The sequence below is a fragment of the Eschrichtius robustus genome, chromosome 7 (genome assembly GCF_028021215.1).
Source record: "Eschrichtius robustus isolate mEscRob2 chromosome 7, mEscRob2.pri, whole genome shotgun sequence".
NCBI lineage: Eukaryota > Metazoa > Chordata > Mammalia > Artiodactyla > Eschrichtiidae > Eschrichtius > Eschrichtius robustus.
The window spans coordinates 121,843,710-121,860,848 of NC_090830.1; the positions used below are offsets into that span (position 1 = coordinate 121,843,710).

At 37.9% G+C, this 17,139-nt stretch overlaps 2 protein-coding genes across 10 annotated transcripts in view; both read left to right on the forward strand.

The window, feature by feature from the left end:
* The window catches only part of VTI1A (vesicle transport through interaction with t-SNAREs 1A), a 346,106-nt gene that overhangs the window by 128,773 nt on the left and 200,194 nt on the right, over positions 1-17,139 (forward strand). The window lies entirely within an intron of this gene.
* LOC137767794 (small ribosomal subunit protein eS27) lies at positions 9,253-9,585 on the forward strand. The gene has a single exon (XM_068549049.1). The coding sequence runs from the start codon at positions 9,286-9,288 to the stop codon at positions 9,538-9,540; it is 255 nt and encodes an 84-aa protein (XP_068405150.1). The 5' UTR covers positions 9,253-9,285; the 3' UTR covers positions 9,541-9,585.

Consider the following 17,139-nt stretch of genomic DNA (forward strand, 5'->3'; position numbering starts at 1 on the left):
GTTTATAAATGTGTCTGGTCTAATTTATTTGGTACCAACTAGGTGCTCCATGCTTTGTTGACACTCTTTTTATTTATTGTTTCTCTGGTATTTGGTCATTTCTAGTCATCGTTCCATGCCTCATCGTAGGAGGTAGGTCTGTCCTGTTTGTGTTCATAAGCATGAGTGACCAGCATGACCCTTGACCTTTAAGCTGATGAGCAATAGGAGTTCACCAGTTATTTCGTCACGAAACAAGGATTCTCTGTATCAAGTATCATCAGCAAGGCAAGAGAAGAAAAGTGGCACGTGCTGTTAGGTGTCATTTTCAGTTAATGAGAATGGTCCACATTTTAGCGTTCTTAGGAGTAATTTTTCTGAAGGGCTTTGGGAAATTGAATAAATAAACACATTTGAAATTGGATTTAGATTTTGATAGAGCAGGAATGATCATAACTAGGGCCCTTTGGTGGCCTGGAACAATTCACATGTAGATAAAGACAATATATTTCCATAAATTCTTAAGAAAACACGTGGATGGAGTCTAAACCACGTTATTCTGATTGCTGGGTTAAAGGCCGTTAAGAATGGGAAGAGCTGAAAAATGCAGGCCTTAGTTCCTCATGTGACAATTGCTCTAATAGACCATTTCATAGGCTGCATTTTTTTTTCAATTTTTTTTTTTTAATTACACTATACTAGGTGTGCTTTATTTATTTATTTATGGCTGTTGTGGATCTTCGTTTCTGTGCGAGGGCTTTCTCTAGTTGCGGCAAGCGGGGGTCACTCTTCATTGCGGTGCGCGGGCTTCTCACTATCGCGGCCTCTCCTGTTGCGGAGCACAGGCTCCAGACGCGCAGGCTCAGTAGTTGTGGCTCACAGGCCCATTTGCTCCGTGGCATGTGGGATCTTCCCAGACCAGGGCTCGAACCCGTGTCTCCTGCATTGGCAGGCAGATTCCCAACCACTGCGCCACCAGGGAAGCCCGAGGCTGCATTTTTTAAATATGAGCATTTCTAAAGGTAACATGAGCAATGGCATGTCAAAAGTGAAAATTAAATCATTAATTCTAACATATTCCTTTCCTAATTAAGAGTAATTATACCGGGGACTAGGTCCTATTCACCCTTTGACCTCAACCTCGGCCAGTACCCGGGACTTAATGTTCATTGAGTGAATGAAACTTTTTTTCCCTCAAATCTTTTGCTTAGACAGGTCCATAAATGGCAAGGGGCGTACCCTGAATGTTGCTGAAAATGAGTAATTGGTATGCAAAAGTTTGGCAGAATTCAGCTGAAGTAACCCAGAGCTTAAAGAATAACAGCTCAAAAAATTAAGGAAGATGGAGACTTATCAAAGCTTTCTGCCAGATAGATTCTTAATCCTGAAATGTTTATTGTTAAATAGTTTTAATACCTTTTGATAACAAATTTTGAAATGCCTCAAATAAATATGAAACTGATTATGTTTTTAATATAGAAATACTGAGGCTAATGGATTTTTAAGACATTCTGGTGCACTTAAAATTAAGAGTCTTTATTATCAGATAGCCTTTAGGAAGTAGCTGTACCATATGTTTATAAGGGATGTGTATGCTGGGAAATTGTGGTCAAAATATCAAACAGTAAAACCGCAGAGTTCAAGCTACTTCACGTCAATATTTATGTGAATTTTGTAAACACTTATTTGGGTGATTTTTCCTGATATTCTAAGCTTTAAAGGAGCACCTTTATGGAAATATATCAAGGATCAATTTTTCTTTTTAAATCATTAGTCCCATAGAATTACTTGATAATATTGTCCATATAGTCTGCTAAGTACATGTGCTACTTAATTTTTTAAAAACCTATTACATGACTGAAACATTCTTTATGTCAACTAAACAGTTATTACGAGTCAGGAGTGTTTATTGCTGACAGTATTTTATTTTTAATCCGTTAAATAAAATGTGGAGACTCATAGAGTGGGTTCTCTTTAGGCTTCTGGTAATTAATTATGGTATATTTTACCCAAGCTGTATTGCCATGCTGGCTGTGTTACTCAGCCATACCAGGGGGAAAAATGACTCGTTTAAGCTGATTTGGACCTTGTGGCATTTAATTGCAAGCAAAAGTGTAACAGGCTAAACCCAAATGAATGTGACACTGATTAACTGGGACCTTGTTGACAACATAATGAGATTAAGAGCCCGTTTCCTAATATCACAGAGGCTCTGAGGAACACTTTTCCCACAGAGGACTTTTGGTCCTAATGGTGTGGGGCTGATTTTGCCATTGATGTACAGCAGAGGTGTGGAAGGGTTTATATAATTTTTCAATAACATTCACTGTCTTTTTTTCTGAGCATAAATAGTCATTATTTTATTTTGTTTTGTTTTGTGTTTGGTTTGGTTTTTAACAGTAACAGTACTTTTTTTAATTGTCAAGATTTGTCTTATTCAGATTTTTTTTCCCCTAGGAACTCGATACTGTTTTACTTGAACTGACTTTTTCACACTTCGGATCTCAAAATATGTCCTAGGAATTTCTGAAATCCCTTCCCCTTACAAGAGATGCTCACAGCTTTCTTAGTCAAAGGGGGCATTACATGTTCAGACCAGCTCAGTAAATGCCAAACAAGGATAGCTTCCTATCACCCATCGTACCACCCCCTACCTCCCACCTCCTCCCTCACTCCCCACCCCACCCCCGCATACCCAGCTGTGACTTCTGGCTACCTGTAAGGGAGAAAAACAGCTACTGTTGGCATTTAGCAACACCTGATAACAACGACAAAACCTTCATGAGCTCATCCTGCTTAAAAAACAATTTAGTTAAGTCCTTCTGGCTCACAGTTTCCTTGCAGCATTTCCTGTCGTTGCCCAGTAAGTATGCTGTACATTTAGGATTTGGGGCTGTCAGTGCCAGATGAAGAAGCTTTAGAAATAAACTTTTTTTTTTGGTCTGAGAGTTAACCAAGGGTTCAAGGATAAGAGTAGAACAGTATAGAGTGGAGGCCAAACCCTTTCATCTGTTTATTAATTTTGCATAGTGGGTGCTCTGGCGCTAGACTGCCTGGGTTTGAATCCCAGCATTGCCTGCACCAACTAACTGTGTTGGTTTGGATAAGTTATCCAATCTCTTTATGCCTCATTTTCATTACCTATAAAATGGGGCTCTTAACAACTTCACAGGTCCTTAAGAAGATACATCTAAAGAGTTATACACATAAAGGATTAGAACTCATACATGTAAAGAGTTAGTACAACACCTAACACAAAGTAGGATTTCATTAAATTGTGATTATGTTTTTGTCTTTCTATCCCATTCTCTCTGTCTCTCCCTCTCCTCACTTTCCATCTTCCTCTCTATTTTTGCTTTCTTATGCTTCTAGAAAGAATCTAAGGTGCACTAGGATTAAAGAAAAGCAGGACAAAGAGAAAATGATAACTAACTTAAAGTTAGTCAGAAATGCATTTTCTAAGGCCCTATTCATTAATTAGAAGTGGGTTATAGGTTTGCCCTGAACTTCCTATTGACCAAAGGGGAAAGTCTGATCAGTTTTAAGAGTCAAAGTAACCAAAAGATTAATACATACCACTTGGTTTGGAAAAGCACAGCTTTCCTTAGCCCCTAGTTTTTTGTGTCATTCTTTTCACGGACTCTCACAAGAGAGATGCTGTGGGATGTGGTGGACAATGTCTTCAACATTATCCTTCATATTATTTTTCAAATTCAAACAAATATGGGACTTGGGTAGTGCTCCCAGATTTATTTCATCACAAGCCCTTTCTTTACAGAGTATCTTGCTAAACTGGCATTCCACCAGATGCAATGTTTCTGCAGGTGGGAATTGCCTGTGACTATTAACATGGTAAACTGGAAAGTTCAAGAAAAGAGAAAATCCAGCATTCTGGTTAAAAGGGCTGCATGGTGTGTACATATGTTTGCCTGCTCACCATCCATAGACATCTGTTGAGAGTTCTTTGGAGCTTTCAAATAATTTGAAACTCCTATACACACAGAAACTACCGATTATTTTGCTTCTAGATTTCAACCTGTTTCTACATATCACCTCTTTCTTATGGAGCTATTTGGGCATATTCCTGTACACCAGGGTATTTCTAGAAAACAAAGGAATGAACTTGAAAAAAAATATTGCGTGAACGTTAAAGACTAAAGAGATTATAAAACATCAAATTTCTGATTCTTCATGTTTAATTTAGGATCTGATGACCTTGTCTAATTAATGGCACATTTCTTAGTATACAGCGGTGATCACCGAGTACAATTTTACCCTCATTTAGAATAGGGGATTCCTCTCGTTTCGAATAGGTTAGTAAAATGTGTCAAAATGGACATTGTTCTCAAGTAAAGTGGCTCACCATATAGAAGCTGAGTTCATTTATTAGTTAAATATATAAGTGTGAACATCAATTTGTCTGGATATTATACCTCTCTCGAGATGAGCCTCTTCTGAAAAGTTGTGCAGAGGAAACTAGTCCAAAATATCAACAAAATTTCCTCTTGGTGTACATCATAAATATTTTCCCCTAGAGCTGGATTATTTTTGGTTTCGGTTGTGTTCCTGACCCCCACAAATTTTCCCAACTGCCTTTCCAACCTGGTCTTCCACCATGCTCAGGCGCCACCTTCCACAGGTCTTTGTTTTACCCCTCCCAGTAAAGGGTGACAAACCCAGGTCTGGCCCGTGGGGATAATAGAGATGGAACAATCTGTACAGTGTCTCCTTCCCTTCCTTCACCCCCTGACACATTTATCCAGGGGAGGCTGGCCCATAGTGTACACTAGGAACTGTATTAAAAGGGAAAGAAATATGCAGGAGGGTAAACAAGTAAGCTGAGAGGTAGAAGAAGAAGGGAGACTTGGTTCCTCCACTTTTCCAGGCAGAAGGAAAAGGACAAGATCATAGCTTCCTCTTTTTCCACTACAGCCTCTCCTGCTTCTGAGCCAGTAGCCAAGCATGCTACTACTTTTAACTGCGTGGATTTGCCTGCCTCCAGAAATAGTTCTTTAGGTACTAGATGCTCACCCTTCCATCTCTCTACATGAGGAGTCTATAACTCAAATATCTGGGGCCATTGAGAATGGGGTAAAGACAGGTGAAGTAAAAACTATAGGCATTTTCATTGCAACTTAGAGTAATACCTACTTAGGCCTGTCCAGCCTGCGTTTGCAGTCCTGGGTAATTCTTTTCTCTACAGTGATGCCACTTAGAAGAGCCTGACAGGTAAAGGAGAGAAGTGAAGTAGGTCAGGCGTAGGGCATGGTGGAGACTGGCGTACATCCTGTCCCAAGAAGGGGCAGCTGGGATGGAGGCTGAATCTGAAGTTACTAGATGGTCTAACTTTCAAGCAAAGCTAGAAATTCAGATATCCTCATGGAAGTTCCTAATTTTTAAAACACTGTGGGTCAAACAAAACTCATCCATGGGCGACATACAACCTTCAGGTCACTGTGTGCATCTAAATCTTACCTATCAGCTTGAGTTTCTCCTCCTTTACCAAGTCTTCCTGCTTGTACCACCCCATAGGGGCAGCAGTGATCAGAAAGCTTGGCTGGGGCTAGAAAATATGCTTCGAAGCTCACTCAAATTGCTGCTGGCCCAGGGTTTTATTCCACCCCTTGGGCCTCTCCATAGGTGGGTATACTCACAACATGGCAGCTGGCTTCTCCCAGAGCAAGTGATCCAAGAGAGGGTAAAGGTGAAAACAGCCAAGACAAAAGCCTCAATGTCTTTTAGAACCTGATCTTGGAATTGACATATCATCCCTTCTGTAATAGTCTAGCAATCACATAGACCAACCCTGATGCAGTGTGGAAGGGACTATACAGGTGTGCATGCCAGGGGGTGGGAATCATGGGGACCATCTTGGAGGCTGGCTCCCCAAGCACTCTAGGGTAAACTCTTTCTGTAATACAAATAAATACTCACCCCATACTTTCCTCTTTTGAACATTTTCACTTTAACCCCTTTTAGAATTTCTTAAAGAAGGCATCCTTCCAGTAGAATTAGCTAAGACTTCCATATCATTTGCAATTCAGTTACATATCTATTTAACCAACTGTTTAATTTTTACAACAAAGTGCACCCAGTCCTCTAGATGTGATCAGTAAAGCACCATGTGTATAAATAAAACACTTAAGGGGCTCTTGAGGAAGCAGTGTAAATGATTTGCCAAGGAAAAATGATACACAAGGGCTACGGGCCACTTGGACCATAGTTTTTAAGTTTGTTGGTATTCTCTTCTATATTTAGGTCATTGAAATAACCACTTAAACCACATATAGACATGCTGGCAAATATATTGAATCAATGGTATAATTATTTATTTCATGAAAGGGAAATAGGCCTTTTTATATAATGACCTTACAATAAGTGTCATTTTTATATGTGGAAAAGTAAGCGCCTGTCATTTTCTTGTTATTCTGAGGTCAGAGCCTACTGCAAAGATTTTAACATTTGAAAACTACTCTATTCACTGGAATCTCAACATTTAAAATAATGATTTTCTTAAGTTGCAGCATTCTGATGCACTATATCTGACCTTTCTTGGTCAGAAAAACAAAATCTTCAACACCTCTTGTTTCTTATTCTACTCTTTCCATATTGCTCGAAATTGATGTTAAATGATCAGGATGAATTTTCACTCCTTTAGCGTTTTAATTAGCATTTGTCTGTGGGTGTAGCGAACATGAGACTTAGCAACTTTTGCAGTCACTATACCTTCAGTCAAATACTTGTTCTTTTGAAATCATTTTAACTAGGTTAACTAGTAAAAATGGGGTTGGAAGTAAAAGATCTATAGAAAGAATTCTCATTGGAAAAAAAATTTTTTGGTGGGATATATGGTTACGATAAAGATTTAATGGATCTCATTTTATTTATATATCAGTAAATTTTAAGAAGTTCCTCTTATACTGTGCTGCTTAATGCTACTGAAAAACTGGGTATATGCTTTGGGGAGGGATTAAGTGAATTGGTATAGTTTTGCTTTTTGAAAGAGAATTCATTAAAAGAAGAGCTTACTCTAAGAAAAGGAAGCAAGTAATATTGAACAAGCATTTTAAATGGTTAAATTAATGAAGATGGTCTCAGCTTTGGAACATCATTAGAAAGATACAGAATGTCTTTTTGGGTGGTTAAAAATAGCTTTAAAAATAATTACATTTGTAGTAATGATGAAAAAAACTCCCAAATAATTTGAGATTATAAACTCTGAGACAGGGATCATATCTTATTAATTTTTACAATCCCCTTCCTGAATCTAATACTTTGAGTATAGTAGACAGACAATAAATATTGGATAGAAAGATGAATAATATGGTACATTTTACTAATTTAATTACAAGACTTTACTTCTGCATAGAAGCCATGTTCTTATTTTAAGAAACGTCCTAACTCTTAAAGTCTTTCTTCTGAATATTGTGTCATCATAAAATTATTTTAAGCATTTATCTAGTATGCACCCCTCACTGCCATGTCATCACCCTTCAACAAAAAAAAAAAAAAAAATGAAATCACATTGGTGAGTTAAATGTGCTGGTTTTGTTTGGGAGATTCAGTGGTACCTCATGGACCAGTGATTCCAAATCCACATGGAAGGGGGCTTGCTGGTGAAGTCCAGACAGCCCTTTAGCAAATCATTCCATCCTGAATGGGACTGTGAATCTCACTTGTAAAGGATTTAGAAATTTAGCTGTATTATCACAAAATAATGACAGTATATTTACAGACATTTTAAAAGACTGCATCCCAGCTTTTAAGCAAAATATTCGCCACCCCCCCCAAAATTGTGCTATACACACAGAAAAAGAAGAAAAAAGCTGACCCTTCACACAGACACTGAATTCATAAAGATATATAGGCTTGGGAGGTGCTAGACCAAATGCTTATTATATACATGTAGCATCAATTTTAAAAGGGTGCATTTAACTGGTCTTATTCTTCTTAAAATCATCTTCAGTGTTCCAGGGGAGTCAGAAAAAGTGCATACTTTTCTAGGGTTTTTTTTTCCCCTCAAGTTTTGTTAAGATCATCCTCTTAGGATTGCTCTGTGGCTAAGCCTGTGGAAAACATAGGCAGCCCCAGTAGAGTCCTTAAGCACTTCAAAAAGGCCAATGATTAATGATTACTGTTGATGCTCTGGGTAAAAACCCCAAATCAATCATCTCTTCAGCCTTGTAGTCTCATTCTCCTTTCAGAGGCATCTCCCAGACCAAACACCAAGCAAAATGTGGCATAAAGTCAAAGAAGCCTTGATTTGGAAAGCATCTTTGAAGTCATCCAATCAATTTTTATCTTCTACCCAAATTTCTTAGATAATTGACTCTAATATTACAGCCTAATGAATAAAATGATTTTGATTCAAAGGAATCATTAAATTTATGGTTACATTTCTCTTGTTTTGCTTTGATAGCTTATTACCTAGCACATAGACAAAATGCCTATTTAAGAATTTTTTCCCTCAAATTGTAGAATGCATCTGGACTATCCGGACTGTCCGATCAATAAACTAAATGAAAGTGACTGTCGGTTGTTGTCAGGCTGATTTGTGCTGCTTTCTTAATATGGCTGACTCTCACCTCCTCCTAGATTTCCTTATGCTAACTGTAAAGAAACCTAGAACTGCTTTCAATCCCAGCCATTTGTAATGAAAATTGTCCCAGCATGGTGACATTGACAACTACGCACCTTCAACAAGAAACAATACTGGAGTAGTGTTACCTGCTTTGGCTGAAGTCCAGTGGTTCAAGGAATGACTTATAAATAAGATCTCTTATCAGACACAGGTAGAACAGAAAAAATATCTATCTGCTGAACTTTATTGTCTATGCTCTATTGCCATTGCTCTTCGCAGTTTTCATTATCATGCTTTTGAGCAAATAACCTGTGGAAGGTTTAGAAGTTCTGATTCGCTGTTCACGCTTCCAGTGTGTAAATCCCCTAAAGGCTCCCTGGTAATTTAGCGACCTGTTTTGGCCATTTGTATACATTCTACATGTGTATGACCTTTCTCAGTCCATGTTGTTAAAGAGCGAGTGTAAGATTCTATGGAAAACTTTTCAAGTCACTTGGAGGTAATCAAGATGATGTCATTAGAAAATATTTGAATTTTAATGTCAATACCCTAAATTAATATCTTTGGAATATAAAAACCAAATATAGAAAGCAAAGAAAAAAAAGAGTTACTCTTATTTTAAAATGTGACAAAATGATCATTTTCGGTTAAGCCTATTTGCAGAAAAAGTAAATGTTATTAAAGAGTTCTTGCTTTTCCGACGGTGACGACCTCCCCACGAGAACATGCCTCTCGCAAAGGATCTCCTTCATCCCTCTCCAGAAGAGGAGAAGAGGAAACACAAGAAGAAGCGCCTGGTGCAGAGCCCCAATTCCTATTTCATGGATGTGAAATGCCCAGGATGCTATAAAATCACCACCGTCTTTAGCCATGCACAAACAGTAGTTTTGTGTGTTGGCTGCTCTACCGTCCTCTGCCAGCCTACAGGAGGAAAAGCAAGGCTTACAGAAGGGTGCTCCTTCAGACGGAAGCAGCACTAAAAGCCCCTGGAATCAAGATGAATGGGAAACCATCCCAATAAACACATTTTTTGGATTAAAAAAAAAAAAAAAAAGTTCTTTTTCTTTGGGTACAAATTTATGGATTCACAAATTCCTTTTTTGAAAAAGCCATTTTATCATGAGTTTAAAACCGAGGTATCAGGATTTTCATGTGACTATAAATGTGTCTACTCTCATTCTGTTATCAGCACCTGATCTGGTTAGATAGAGATTTGTTTCTAGAGATTTGTTTTAGTGAGGATTAATAGAAAATGAGACAACAGGTTTTCAGTCTAAGTTAAACTGTGGTCTTCATTAAATAAATTTGGTCATATAACCCAGAGTGATTTTTCCCTCCCTTTCACTAGTTATACTAAGATGGCAAGAGCCTTTTTAAAGAAATCTTTTGTAGGTAATGGTTAACCTATAAAATGTGGATTACATATGTGTTGATCTTCAGGTCCCTGGAACATGTAAATAAAATTAGCAATTAAACACTTTCCTATAATGACAATAAGATAAGTAAAACAGAAATAGAGACTTATACTCTCATGTCTGGACACTTAGTCAATCCACAATTTTTGTCATTTATTTTGCATCTAACCTGAATATTTCACAAATGTCACTGTGAGATAAGAAACAGTCTGGTTTCTTTTTTCTGTTATATGTATAATGGTCGTATTTAAAACGTGATAATTTTTTTCTTAATGTTAATATTTATTCAGTGGAGCATATAAACATTACTATATCTTTCAATTAAAGCACATATTCAGTCATTTTGGAAGATTTCCCATAATGGGGCAGTGAAGAAAATGTTTTAATAGTGGGATATACAGTCGTCTTGTGATCGCTGAAAAAAAAAGTTGTTCTTTTTAAACAATTACAATTGTAATTTTTTTTTCAAATGTTAACTTTTTCTTTTTGCATTTGTCTTTTCACATTTTGGTTCCTAGACTTTTTATTGGGAGAATATACAAAGAATGTGTTCTATTTCCCCTGACTTCTTATGTTGGTATGCCTATCCTTACAAAATTCTTTCTGCAAAGATGTCCAAAAACATGTAGGTACTTCTTATGCCATATTTCTTACGGCTCCTACCTCTTCCATATCCATAGCGTTCATCCTGTCTCGTTCTTTTTTTCTCTTCTCCTTCTGCCTTTTTCTCTTTTGTCTCCCGTTTTGCAGACTCTTCACTGTCTAACTTGAAATTGATTAGAATGCATTAATTTTTAAATAAGTGTCACATATCCTTAACTGAGCACTAAAAGGTTGAGAAGTCTTCATGGTGTAGAGTCTGATCCAAAACTGAGAAGAATTTTAAAAACAAGGGCTGCCCTTCATTAGCCCTCGTGCCGTCTCCTGACAGGCTCCATGCACCGCGATGCCACACCAGGCCAGGGCGAGCCCCGCTGCCGTGCACCATTTACCCTCTGTCAGCAGCTTCAGTCGGAGCTGGGGCGATACTGTACACGCGAGTCTGTCATGCGTCAGCCTCAATTAAGCTCATATTACTTGCTTGGGAAACGCCACAGCCTCCTGTTAACCATCTTTTTTGTTGTTCCACTTTCTTCTTCCATTTTTTTTTTCCCTTCAACTCTCTCTAGAAGCCCGTGTTTTATTTGGTGAAAGTGTGTTCATAGTCTTTTAGCTTCTTACAAAGAGAAATCGTTTTTAGAGGAAGTAACTCCTCTATGTAAGTCCCAATAAGTTGATTTTACTCATGCAGTTGGCTCAGTTCACACCTGAGTTTACTGTTTAAAGGAAGGAGTTATACTGACAATTTGTACCTGTGCCAAGCTTGGTCTCGAGTCCTATGAAGCAATTTTTCTTTAGGCTTTTCAAGAGTACAGGAGCACTAGGCATCCAGCTTTCTCAAATGTTGAAGTACTTCTTTCTCCCAACCTATTGTTTACTCATGCCGTTGTCATCTAAGGGGGTGGTGGTTTTCCTTTTTTAAGAGTAGAATGAAACCTTACTACACTTGAAGGGGGAAAAAATGTAGACAGCAGCAGTTTATATTTGGTTCACTATTCTGTGGTTTACCATAAGTTTATGGGAAAAATAAAAGGACTGCCCAGGGCTTCATTATGCCAGGTGGTTGGCTGACCAAGCTAGTCTCTTATGAGAAATTATCTTTAAGAGGGAATTCTCAAAAAATAAGAGTCTTTGCAGGGAATTTTCTTTTCCTTCTCTGGATAACAACAGAGAATTCAAAAGAGCTTCTGTGTGCTTTAGTGGACAGGTAGACATTGAGTGACTTGGGCATCTTGAGGATTCATGGAGATTTTATGGGCTTGGTCAGTTTGTAAAGTCAAGTTAACCTAAGAGGCTGTTGTCAGATGTTGGTCACAAGGCACAGTATGAAGGAAATCACAACAGTGTAAATCCCATGTGGTCTGTGGCATCAGAAGAAGTTCACAGTGAGTGGAGAGCAAGGTCAGTTTCTTAGATGAGAATGGAGACAAAAAAGTATATGGATATGTTGTACTTTTTTCACAGACACATGACCAGTATGTATGGACAAGTAGCTTTTAAATAGAATCATATTGATGGATCAATCCAAGGAAACAGATGGAGTATACAGATAATGGGATTCAGATTTCCAAAATATGTGGCAGACAGATCATTGTTGAAACAATTAACTGAAAAACTTATAAAAATCCATAATTATCTAAAGTTCATATTGGCAATAGGTTAAGGATATCCAGTTAGACTCTGTGGCAGTTCCATGCTATTGGCTTTCTGGAAGATATATATTAGCATTAAATGTGAAGTTATTGAACATCTTGAATGAAAAATTGTTTGCAAGACTCAACTGTCACAGTAGTTTAGCAAGGAAAAGTTTTCTTCTGAGATACTCTAGATTGAGAGATTTCCATTTGGAGAACAGATGGCAGCAGAAAGGCTTTGTAAATTAATATTTAGGAATATTTCTTTCGCAACCCAGGTCCTGATGGACATTGTCAAGGGAGTCTTCACTTTAACTTTTCCATCCTTCTTCTTTCAATGGGTCACACATCAGCAGCTTTTTAGGTTACTCCTTTATTTAACAAATATTTTTGAGCCCCTATTATGTGGCAGGCACTTGTTAGGTACAGGTGAATCAGTGGTGAACAAAACAGACATCATGGACTTCACAGCCTATTGGTGGAAATAATCGTTATAACATATAAATTTTAAACCATATTAAATGGGTTGACAGAAATCCAGAGGGCTGTTAAAGCATATAACAGGGGATCTTGATCCTAGTCGGGGGGTCAGAGAAACTTTCCTAAATAAGTGACGTTTGAAATGTAATCTGAAAGATGAGTAAGAGTAGGCAAAGGGAGTAGAGAAGGGTGGGAGATGGGAATAGTCCACTAGGCAGAAGAAGGAGACAAATGCAAAGGCCCTGCAGCAGAAAGGAGTACGGCACACCAAGGAACTGAAAGACGACTCGGCCAGAGCACAGAGAGAATGAGGTAGAGTGTGGTCAAATGAGCCCAGAGGCACAGAGGAGGGCTAGATCACATTTAGCCTCTTCAGGGGCCATCTCCGGGTTTTGCCCTTTATCTTAAAAGCAGACATTTTCCATCTGTAAAATGAGAGAATTAAGCATCAAAGTTCTTAACCTAGGAGGCTATTGGAAATGAGTGATATTTTTAATCAATTCTGTTACCTGCCATTAGGGATTTTAAATGACCAGCATTTGGGAAGGTCTCACAGGACAAAGAATCATCATGCCCAAAATACCCATAGTGCCTCCGGTAGGGAACACTGTGCTAAATCATCACTTGGATGCCTTTCCATTGTAACAGTCTGTTATTATATAAATAAAAGTAAAATGCATACCTCTAGAAAGCAATGAAACTAATGTTAGTGATTTTATTGAATGCTCAAACCCTAGAACTTTTGTGCTAAACAACAAAAAAATGAAAGCTACGTTAGTTGAGACAGAGGTAGTATCTCCACCTATGATAAATCTGGATGTTAGATAAGTTAAAACATATTATTTGATGCATTGAAGATTTTCAAGAATATATAAGGGCAATCTCCAAGGAGGGAAAGAGGTGAACAGTGAGTTGAAACCAGAATAGAGAGCAGTGAGCTGTAAGTGAATAAGAAAGCCTAAGATATCTGGGAACCAAATGTAACCACCAGCACCACAATTGGGAACCTAAGATGGAGGAGTGCACATACACACTTGCTGATGCATGTGTATGCACACACACAAACACAGAAAGTGGGAGAGCTAACCTTGAAACTCTTCTGTTTAACCAGGAAATTGAAAGGGTTAATATAGTCCTGGATAAGTTACATCTGCTGGCTTCCAGCTAAAGTAAACAATTGTTTTTCTGGAAAAAAGCATCCCTAAATTAGGTTCTCTGGATTCTTGCAGATTAAATTTAACAAAATATGAGTTTATAATAAAAAAATTACCAAACACACAAAGAAAAAAATTACCATAAATAAAAGTCAAAGTGAACAACATATTTTGACTTCGCAACATTTTCAGATATTGACATTATCAACAGAGAATACAAAATAAGAGTATATATATTTACAGAAAATAAAATGGAATTTTTGAATGATCAAGCAATATGAAACTATTAAAATGACTGTAAAGAACCATGTAGAACTTTTTGAAATTAAAATCTAGATGAATGAGTTTAAAAGCTGATTAAACAAAGCTAGAGAGACAACTAGTGAATTGGACAATATATCCAAAGAAATTATGCAGAATTCAGCATAGAGAAAATGAGACAAAGAGCATGAGAGAAATGTTGAGACATGTAGGATCTAATGAGAAGAGCTAGAAAGCATCAAATCAGAGTTCCAGAAGGAGAAATTTGAGGAGCATTTCACATTTAGACACATTGTAGTGAAACTGCAGAACACCAGAGCCAACAAGAAGTAAAAGCCACCAGAGATAAAAAGGCACATCAAGTCCATTCTCTACATCTGCATCTTTACTCCTGTCCTGCCCCTAGGTTCGTCAGAACCTTTTTTTTTTTTTTTTAAGATTCCATATATATGTGTTAGCATATGGTATTTGTTTTTCTCTTTCTGACTTACTTCACTCTGTATGACAGACTCTAGATCCATCCACCTCACTACAAATAACTCAATTTTGTTTCTTTTTATGGCTGAGTAATATTCCATTGTATATATATGCCACATCTTCTTTATCCATTCATCTGTCAGTGGACACTTCGGTTACTTCCATGTCCTGGCTATTGTAAATAGAGCTGCAGTGAACATTGTGGTACATGACTCTTTTTGAATTATGGTTTTCTCAGGGTATATGCCCAGTAGTGGGATTGCTGGGTCATATGTTAGTTGTATTTTTCGTTTTTTAAGGAACCTCCATACTGCTCTCCATAGTGGCTGTATCAATTTACATTCTCACCAACAGTGCAAGAAGTTTCCCTTTTCTCCACACCCTCTCTGACTTGAGGACACAGGGAGGGGGAAGGGTAAGCTGGGACGAAGTGAGAGAGTAGCATTGACATATATACACTACCAAATGTAAAATAGATAGCTAATGGGAAGCAGCTGCATCGCACAGGGAGACCAGCTCAGTGCTTTGTGGCCACCTAGAGGGGTGAATATGGAGGGTGGGAGGGAGATGCAAGAGGGAGGGGATATGGGGATATATGTATACATATAGTTGATTCACTTTGTTATACAGCAGACTCTAACACAACGTTGTAAAGCAATTATACTCCAATAAAGATGTTAAAAAAAAAGGCACATCACTTACAAACAAATGATAAACAAGATTGAAAGTAGGCATCGCAACAAGAATCAAAGCCAAAAGACAGTAGAATAACGTCTTCCAAGTTTTAAGAGAAAATAACTGCCAGCCTAGAATTTTCTTCTCAGCAAAGTGGCTTTCAATAACAAGAGCAAAACAACATTTTTAGGTAAACAGAAACTAAGAGATTACTGTCTGGGTTTTCACCAAAGGAACTTTTTAAAAGAAGTACTTCAGAAAAAAGGAAAATGACTACAGAAGAAAGATCCAAGGTTCAAGAAGGAAAAGCAAACAAAGGAATCATTAAATCTAAATGCAAATCTAAATAAGTATTATAAGATTTACATTTACAATTTAAATAAAAATAATAATAACAATGTTTAATTTGGGGAGGCGTTATTTAGAAAAAGGGACTAAAATCTTGCTATTTCACCTTTTTGGAAGTTAGGAGGGGTGTGATCAGAGTTAAAGTTATCTAAGGTCTTGTAATTTTCAGGAAAGGAATAAAGATACTTATTACCTTTAGACTTCATTACATACAAGTGGTAAAATTTCAAATACATCCATTGAAAGACTAAAGATAGAATTGTCTGGATTCTAAAAAGTTTACTAAAACCACTTGTATTTCTATATAACAGCAAAAAAAAAAAAAAAAAGAATAAAACAAGTAAAAAGTAAGGGTGCGGGGGCTTCCCTGGTGGCACAGTGGTTGAGAATCTGCCTGCCAATGCAGGGGACACGGGTTCGAGCCCTGGTCTGGGAAGATCCCACATGCCACGGAGCAACTAGGCCCGTGAGCCACAACTACTGAGCCTGCGCATCTGGAGCCTGTGCTCCACAACAAGAGAGGCCATGATAGTGAGAGGCCCGCACGCCGCGATGAAGAGTGACCCCCGCTTGCCGCAACTATAGAAAGCCCTCGCACAGAAACGAAGACCCAACACAGCCATAAATTGATTGATTAATTAATTAATTAATTAATTAATTAAAAAAAAAGTAAGGGTGCCGTTTCCAATTACAAAATACAAGGTGTCTGAGGATAAATATAAGAAAAGATATACAAGACCTAACTCTTCTGCTTACTAGCTGTGATCCTGAGCAAGGTAATTTCTCTGACCCTTATTTTCTCATCTGTAATATGGCAGTGACAGTAGTACTTACTTAATAGAATGATGAAAATTGAATGCATTTAACACTGTGCCTAGCCCACAGTACAACTCCTAATAAGTATTAGCCCATATTATTATCATCATTATTATTAGGCACAAGCTAAAAGCCATGGAGAAACAATGGCCCCAACACTCTAAGAACTTAGAGTCTAATAAGAATGATAACACAATAGACAAACAGGTAGCATATGATATATAAATTGTGAATGTCAAAAGGTGATATTAACAAACTCTTAGGAAGGAGAGATCAGTTTTGGCCTAGGTACAGGAGGATGGGTCCTCAGAGACTTTGTGATGAAGATGATTTTTGAGCTGGGCCTAAAAATATTAATTTTTTTTTACCATGCATACCATGGGTAAGGCATTGGGGCCAAAGGCATGCTACATATTCATTCTTTTTTTTTTTTTTTTTTTTTTAATAAATGTATGTATTTATTTATTTATTTTTGGCTGCGTTGGGTCTTCATTGCTATGCGCGGGCTTTCTCTGGTTGCGGCGAACCGGGGCTACTCTTCATTGCGGTGTGCGGGCTTCTCATTGTGGTGGCTTCTCTTGTTGTGGAGCACGGGCTCTAGGTGCACGGGCTTCAGTAGTTGTGGCTTGCAGGCTCCGTAGTTGTGGCTCGCGGGATCTAGAGCGCAGGCTCAGTAGTTGTGGTGCACGGGCTTAGTTGCTCCACGGCATGTGGGATCT

Bases quoted from the DNA above. Each gene is read 5' to 3' on its own strand.
- LOC137767794 (XM_068549049.1), top strand. From the start codon at position 9,286: ATGCCTCTCGCAAAGGATCTCCTTCATCCCTCTCCAGAAGAGGAGAAG.